The sequence below is a fragment of the Nicotiana tomentosiformis genome, chromosome 8 (assembly GCF_000390325.3).
Source record: "Nicotiana tomentosiformis chromosome 8, ASM39032v3, whole genome shotgun sequence".
NCBI classification, from domain to species: Eukaryota; Viridiplantae; Streptophyta; class Magnoliopsida; order Solanales; family Solanaceae; genus Nicotiana; species Nicotiana tomentosiformis.
In genome coordinates this window covers 51,933,408-51,942,084 of record NC_090819.1, presented here as the reverse complement: position 1 = coordinate 51,942,084, position 8,677 = coordinate 51,933,408, and the positions used below count along the sequence as shown (strand labels likewise).

The 8,677-nt window shown below is 34.4% G+C and overlaps 1 protein-coding gene across 8 annotated transcripts; it reads right to left on the bottom strand.

The window, feature by feature from the left end:
- Positions 1-738: 738 nt before the first annotated feature.
- LOC104087970 (protein LOL1) lies at positions 739-4,191 on the bottom strand. 8 transcript variants are annotated; one of them, XM_009592569.4, is made up of 6 exons: positions 3,886-4,191; positions 3,463-3,623; positions 2,790-2,903; positions 2,563-2,676; positions 2,348-2,457; positions 739-1,038 (listed from the first exon to the last, which is right to left on the bottom strand). In XM_009592569.4, the coding sequence occupies exons 2-6, from the start codon at positions 3,521-3,523 to the stop codon at positions 1,000-1,002; spliced, it is 438 nt and encodes a 145-aa protein (XP_009590864.1). In that variant the 5' UTR covers positions 3,524-3,623; positions 3,886-4,191; the 3' UTR covers positions 739-999. The 8 variants fall into 8 exon arrangements, with proteins under 8 accessions (XP_009590864.1, XP_009590865.1, XP_009590862.1 ...); XM_009592570.4 differs by having other exon boundaries at positions 3,994-4,139; XM_009592567.4 differs by having other exon boundaries at positions 3,804-4,053.
- Positions 4,192-8,677: the final 4,486 nt, after the last annotated feature.

Below are 8,677 nucleotides of genomic sequence, written 5' to 3'. Positions count from 1 at the left end.
CGGCTCCCTCCCTCCAAGAACTCCCCACCTTGCTCTTAGGGTGACTCGAACTCACAACCTCTTGGTTGGAAGTGGAGGGTGCTCACCACTAGAGCAACTCACTCTTGTCCAATCACAGGCTAACAATAAAGACAAGAAAGTAATGAAAGCTTGTGGTTACTGATATGACAGGGGAGACAACTCATACAAGCAACTAAATGATGTGGTTGAAGTGGGTAATTTCTGAAAACATGTGTAAATTAAAGTGACTTCTTAAATTATTTTCTCATTAATTTTGTGCTTAGTTCATGGGATGATGAAACTTGAGATGTACCTCCTCTCTTTTTCTGTGGGTTCTAGCAAAGGAACCGGTGGCAGAGGGAAACCAGGGTGGACTGCCTATCTAATTGAAAGTACTGAACCTCCTTTAGCCCTCAGCATCTTTTTTGTTGTACGGTGGAGGCATTGATCTTCTTCTGTTAAACTAAGATGTCTGATGTTGACATTCAGGTCTTGTAATTCAATAGTCATATCTTAAACACTCATTTTTAATTTCCTGATCAAAACTGACGAATGAGATGTTGATATCTTCCCTTTGTTTCTTTTTTATGGTAGATATGAATCTAGTCCAGAAAGTTCATTTGACATTCATAAGATGACTTTCATCTGGATGCCTTTTTTGCATCAATTTGAAATTGTTTCAATTGAGACATTTTGAAATTGTATTTAAGGCCTCCCAAGATCAAAATGATATGATGGTAGGTGAAAAGGAGGCTTTACTTTCCAGGATTTTTCAACTAGACTTACAAACGCAATACCATTATATACAAACCTTTTGTAGGCCCAACCTGCAAAACTGCTTATTCATATTACAGATACGCGAGGGAAAAATAGCTCTACAGTAGCTCTATATTTGTAGTAAGTAGAAATTTCCTCCGGTGGATGGTAGTTGCAATTCTGCTGAGACATAACACAACTTCAGTCTTCGAAGTTTGTAGTACTGGCTCAGCTGCTTTAAAATTAGCTGTTAAGCTTTTGCTCAATTGTGCTCGTTGAAACCTGTATTATCCAGTGAACACTTCGTCAAGATTGATTTAAAAACTTATGGAATGCTTTAAAGGCCGTAGAACTTTTTTGTATGTTCATACATTGATTGTAACTATAATAATTACTGACTGTACATCTACAAGAACACTACACTTCGATAGAAGAAATTATTGGAAGTAAATTCTTACTGGTTTCATTGCATACTTGTACTGATAGGTTTATTAAATTCTATCACACTGAAATTTTGGATAGAGTGGAATAATATTGTAGAGCCACATGAACACAGAGGATTCATATAGTCCTAACGAATCTGGGATTGAGGTATAGTTGACTGATTGATAGTGGACGTAATACCATGTAGTTGTTAATCTGTTATAGGTGAACAGACATGACCTGTGGTAAGGGTAAGAAACAGTACATATGCACATTGCTACCATCACCACTATTGCTGCCAAGACTATTACTAGTACTATTTCCGTAATTGTTTTAAGGGAGAAGAAGAGAAAAGGAAACACTTCCTTCCGAGGATCAGGTAATACTGGACTATGTAGGATTAATGGAAATCAACAGAAAACAAAGACTGCTTGAGAAAAGAAATATTGCCTTGATTTAAATTTCAGGAACTTTTTGCAGGCATTTTAGATTTTTTTTTATAACATTTCTAGACCTTTATAAGAAGTGCCAAATTAGAGATATTTATTGCAAACTACTAAACTGCTTCAGAATTGCCAATTAGAAATGTGGTCCACAAAAGTTGGAGTAACATGTATATACATGTTTGTAGTGGCTCCATTGAAGCTTAGTCATAAGTTATTCTGAATATTCGAGAAAAGGGAGCATAGAAAATGAAAATGTGGTGCCTCTTTTAAGTAATTTTCTTGGAAGGCCTAAAGGTGCTCAGGCTCATTATTTAGTTTTTGTGTTAAACTTCGGTATATGATTCTTCCATAAAGAAAATACAGGGTATGCTTTTTTTTTAAAAAAAATTGTTTGGTCGTCAAGTCCTGCTCTTGTGAAACAACCTTAACAGGTTACATTTAATTCCTTTGGTTGTTTTTATAAGCTTACAATCTATATGCAGGTCCTAGTTGTTGTTCTATTTTGAAAAGGATAGTTATATAAGGTGCTTGATTAGAAATTCCCACTACTATTGTCGTTCTTTTCCAAGATGAACAATGAGGTTGTTCCTGTTGAAGAAGGATTAAATTCTGGTAATTTAGGCTTTAAATTGCAGAATTTTGGTAGTGTCAGAATACTACTTCATCATTGGCTGCAGCATAAAAGCTTGAAGACTTAATGCTAAAGAGAATTTTATACTTACCCCTACCGATGTCACAAAATTGCACACTGCACATTTCACTGATCGTGCCCCATATTGGTACATCAACAGCATGCGGCAGTTGCCACAATTCACATGTGCCACCTGATTTGCTGTGACAATACCATTTTATTCTTACTTGTACTAGCAAGGATATGTAATTAATATATTACATGGAGTATATTCATATATTTCAAAAAGCTGCAGTATCACTTTACCTTCCATAGCTAAATTGACTGTGTGACAACAAGAACACTGCACGCTTGTTGCTCCACGAATGTACATTAGTAATGTGTGGCAGCCTCCGCAAACCAACTGAGCCATCTCAGTGCCTGTTTAAGGTTCATAACATGTAAATGGACTGTTTCTTACACCTAATACAACTTTAGGAGCTTAAAGGTTTAAATGTTCAATCAATGAACATGTTAATATAGAGCTTGCGTACCAGGAGGTGGTACTGCTGTGACTGCATTGCAAACTGCACAGCAGACAGATGTTGCTCCAACTGGATAGAGTAAAAGATTTCTACATCCAGAGCACACGAGCTGGCTCTGTGTACCTGTCAGTCACCATATTATACAGTCAAACAGGTCTGGCATTATTATACTATTTCATAAAGTTGTCACTTTTCCTGAACCGTGAGACTGATTCACCAGAAAGCTGAAGTTGAATTCAGAATTATTAAGCAATTAACAATTTACTAGTCAAGGAAGTATTGGTGCCCATGACCTTAATTGATTTTGGTCTATTTAATAAATACTGTTTTATCTTTTTTCCTTTTCTTTTCACACTTCATCTACAAATGCTAAATTAAACTTTGATTTGGATTCTAGAGTTGGAGATTTAGATAAGAACTGTTGATCTTCCAACTGCAACCATCAATCTCTAGCTCCCTGTTATGCTTGACCGTCCTTGTTTGTCTTATTCCTTTTCTTTTCACACTTCATCTACAAATGCTAAATTAAACTTTGATTTGGATTCTAGAGTTGGAGATTTAGATAAGAACTGTTGATCTTCCAACTGCAACCATCAATCTCTAGCTCACTGTTATGCTTGACAGTCCTTCTTGTTTGTCTTATTATTAGCAAGGAGAAATAGGTGAATGAAAAATGTTGTACCGTTAGCAGGCGGTGTAAATGGCGTTGGTGGTGTAGGATATGGAGCAAGAGGAACTGGCATTGTGAAGCTAACAGAGGTAGTCAAGTCCACTCCCAAGATCTCAAAAGCTTACTGCTTCAAGAACTTTGAAAAGAGCAGCTGCTTCCATCTTTACTGTATCCTGAAAAAATACGGAAAACTATACATGATTGAGCTAGCTAGCAACTAAAGGACCTGAAATTTCTGGGCTGAAAAATGAATCTGAAAACTAGAGAAATGTGATTAGGAAAAAGGGAAATGGATGGTTGATAACTCTGCATATCCATCCATTAGCAGTCTATATGCTACTTAAATTTCATACATGATTTTTTACTGGTTCTTCCACTGAGCATTTGAAACATAGAGATGCTCAGTTAAGCATATGGAGTGAGGCAGACACACACCTTTACATATGAAGATGTATGTAAAGAGAGAGAGAGAGAGAGGGAGACTGATTTAGATGATTAAAAGAGTTAAGAGGAAAAAGTGGTGGTAGAAGGGAGACTTTTTACCATGTTCCCTTGCACACTTCTTTTTCTTGTAAGGTGCAGTGTAGCTTTCATTTTCTTCTTTGGTTGGCTAGATTATGGTGATTTCTTTTCTATTTCTCTTGCTGGTATATCATGATCAGCTTTGTCAGGAAATTTTGGGGCCCCCTCCCTCTTTCTCTCTCTTCTCTATCTTATTTTCTCTTTCTCTCTCATGCATTTAGTGCAACTCACTGCATGCACGTGAGTGATGAGTTTTAGCCAGTCACTCCTTTCTTCTGGGGCATTGGACAACTCAGATTGGACCACGTAATGCGAGCTAACAAACAGGTTCACTTGTGAAAATAGCTAGCTAGTTTTTGGACCGGTAATCAAAAAATATTCAACGTTTACAAAGTCATTCAAAAATAGTCACTATTTTAGCTAAAACACGGAAAGTTTCAACATCATATACTGGATTATGGAGCTCATGCTTATAAACTTCCAGCATATTATGTTGGAACTCTAGCACATTATGAAATTCCAGCACATTATACTAGAATCTCATATGTTAAAAATCTGAACTCCAGCATATAATGTTGGAATTTTTCCGAATTTTTAAGGGTGTTTTTGTTTAGATTATATTTTTACATGAAAAAGTTACCAAATTTCAATTACTTTTGAATCGAATATGTGACATATTTTTCAATTACCAGTTTGTGTTATGAAATTTGGTTTGAAGAAATTAAATCGTTAGGTGATTTTTTCAGTTGTTTAAACCTTGGCACACAGAGCTCCATGGTACGTGTGTGGGTATGAGGTAATAGGTACCCGTTGAAATGGTTAAAGTGTGAGCAAGCTGGACTCAGAAACCACAGTTATTAAGAAAATAAATTTGGTTGGAAGAAATTGGGAAACTTTTTGTAGGTGGTGGTCCAAATTGTGCTGTCATTCCTGTGTGCTTGTCCTTCTCAACTTTCCATTTTCCCCGTCTTCTCATATCCTTCTTTTTTTTTTTTTTTAAAATTGTAGTGATTACTGCGTTGAGATGCTTCCAAGTAACGCATCCGATTCTTCTGTGCTGTGCACTTGACTATCAACTGTCACAGGACCTAAGTAACAATGTGTTGTTTCAAGTTTTGTTATCAAATTGTCCTTGAATGATCTTGGAGTAGGGCATTTTGGTACAAGAATTGATAAGTGACTGCAATTTATCATCTATCGGCCCCCTTGAGAGTAGTATTGGGAGCACACAGGATTGACAAGCAACCGAGGTTTCATGATGAGTTGAGATCCAGGGGGTACCAGTAGGCAGTAGGTAACCATTGAATGACTTTTATCAAAATTTCATCTAGTGGTTTTGGTGGTGAGCTAGCTGCACCAAATGAAACAGTTTTACCAGATTGATTAGCTGGGAATGCAATGTGAAATGACGACGGATCTATTATTATTTACTTTACAAGGTGGATCTGAATTTGTGGCCTCTCTAGTCTAGAATGTTATGATCGTGTATAACAACATGGCATCAATTACAAGCAGGGGCGACCCACCTTACGGGAGGAAGGGGTGAACCCGCTTCCTCAAAAAAATTAATTATTTTTACATGTGAATTTCATCGGAAAAACATGAAATACTTAAATATAATGGTACCTAAACCCGCTTAACAGAAGCTAGGCTTGCAGAGCAGTGGTCAAGAAAGTTCAAAATGCAGCTGAGGTCCTAAATTCAAATATCTACTAAAACAACAAACTTCTATTATGCGTGTTCTCTTTTTTAGCAATTCCTTGTTTTCTATTTTGTCTTCTTTTCCTACTTCTCTTTATGATTTCTTTTCTTTGCTGAAATCCAACAAAAACCACTCTTATTAAACTCTATTTTAATTCAAAAAAATTGAAACCTTGGTTCTCTCTTTCATAATTTTTGCTAAAACATGAGAGTGCTTTGTTGAAATTACTTGTAATTTGTTAATTTAGTTTTAGTTTAGTTTATATTGAAATTATTAATTTGTGCTATATTGAATATTAGTTTGGCATATAATATCTTTTACTCTAATCGTTAGTGTTAATTAATTTAGTTTATACTTTTTTAGTGTTTTTTGTTTGTAAATACTTTACTATGTTAAATTTCTTAGAGTTATAAATTTTTTAGGGTAAATCACAAATGGTTATATAACTATGACTTTTTTTCACCAAAGTCATATAATCATGTTTTCTCACACAAAAATCATAAAACTTTCGCTAACTCACATAAAAATCAAAGTGACTAAAAAAATACAAATTTTCAGTAGTATTTTCTTATTCCACATTTTTTATTATTTATTTTCAGTCTAATAAATAATAACCCAATAAAAATAGAAAAATATATATTTTTAGCAGCTCCCAAAAATAATAGCTGATAAAATATATATTGTGTATATATATGTATTATATGCATATAATATACATATTTTATATAATTTTTGGTTAGTGAATGCAATTAGTTTCGACCGACTGATCAACTTTTTACCCTTAAAATAGGAATTATCCAACCCGACCCAACCCAATACCCATATACATAGAGTAAAATAAATCGAAAGTGAATCCTTCACCAGAAAAACTTAGTTTGGAATGCATGAGATTCTGACAAAAAATTAAACGGTATGATAATAAGAGAGCTCTTGAAATTAATGATGCTATCAATTTGAATGAAAATTTTATTAAAAAAAGATAGAAATATCGTATTTTGGGGGATACACTTTTAATATTATTTAATTTTTATATATGGGTATTGGGACGGGTTAGGTTAGTTATTTTTATTTTAATTGGGTTAGTATTCTTAGACTGAAAATAAAAAATAAAAAAATGTGGAATAAGTACCAGAAAATTATATTTTTTGGTCAACATGATTTTTGTGTGAGTTAGTGAAAGTTTTATGATTTTTATGTGAGAAAACATAGTTATATGACTTTGGTAAAAACAAGTCATAGGTATATGACCATTTGTGAAATTTACCCAAGATTTTTATGTTGGTTAAATATGTTTTAGTAAAATTAATAAAATTTTGAATTTATAGAAGAAAATTTGGTTAATTTATATAGATAAAATATTAAAAATAGAAGTAAATTTTTTTTAAAAGAATTTCTCTACATTGTCGAAAAAAGAGTGCAGATGACTTAGTTTTGAGGTCTCATGATGAACAAAAAAAAGAGTGGTGAGCAAATTTTATTTATCGATGCTGCTTATACGATTGGCTACCATAGTCTTTGTTTGAACCCGCTTATATAAAATTCTGGTCTACCACTTACCACAAGTTTAACATACAATAGGATTTAAAGTATGTGTATTGGGGTCCTATACTGTGTTTTAGTGTCTTAAATACAACAGACATTGTACATGAAATAATATTTTGTGCACAAGTTTGCAGCGCTTGGTGGTTCTTTTATTTGTCATTATGCTTTTCTTTCATTGAGCACTCTGAAGTTGTAGTCTAGCAGTTAACGAAGTTTAATAGAGACAAGTTTTTAGGTGATTGCTTTTTATCTATCTAAATCTTGGTGGACAGAATTACACAATAATTATCTTAGTGAGAGGTAGTAGATATCCCGTGAAATAGTCGATATGCCACAATTTGGCCTAGACACAATCTGTTATCCAAAGTAATAACCATATTCTGATGGTAACTCTTTGTAGGTTGGTTACTTGTATGTACACGAGACTAATGTATACGTCCAAACACTTAAGCTGGATTCAGCTTATCAAACCATATCTGATGAATAGACAACAAGAAACACAAAAAACCGGGCTTGGTCTTGCACTCCACATGCCTATCAAAGAGTGTGTTTATATGAAATTTAATCTCAATGGATAAAGTCTCAGATTAGTCAAGATTACTGAAAGAAGATATTTTGAGAGAGGTGTAGGGTATCTGCATGATATGGAAATAATTCATCTACATGTGCTAAGTCACAAGATATACGAGTGATGTAGAAGTGGAGAGAGTAGAAATTTGCTCATGCTGAGCCATAAAGATGACAAACCCGTGTAGTTGACATAAGCAAACCCATAGGTTCCTTTGGGGACATCCGATAAGAAAAACGTAGCAAACCCAAAGTCTGAAATTAGAGTCGCAGCCGAAAAATCATATGTACACAAAAGGCACAAATCAGCTCTTATTCTATTAAACAACACCCTCTCTTTTTGCTTTTCACATTGCTCTTATTATTGTTACCAGAGAAGCTGATCCCACAATCAGGTTTGTATTTTCTTCAAGTTTGTTTAATTAATTTAAATATGTTTGTAGTTATTTTATATTCTTGGATCAAATTAATTCACGTGTCTATAAACCACGTTACAAATTCAACTGTACTGTTTTACGAGTAAACAATTTGGCGCTCACCATAGGGCATAGATAATTGTGTTATTACTTTGATCCATTCATCTGTTACTAACGCATTTTTACGCTTTTTTCTTTAGTAAAAGTAAAATCAGATATGGCAGCTAACGATGTGAACAACTCTTTAAATGTTGGAACAAACAACGAGCGTGAGGATATGTTCCAACGTGATGATTGAACCAGCGGAACTCACAATGAAGGAGATGAGACAACTTCGGTTCGCGAAGAATGAAATCCTCGGCATATGAGAAGTCCAACTCCTAATGGTATGGACGATGAACATGTTGTTGAAACGGTCAAAGTTTTGAGAACGCAACAAAGAAAAATCATGAATCATCTCTCAAGACAAGATCGGGTA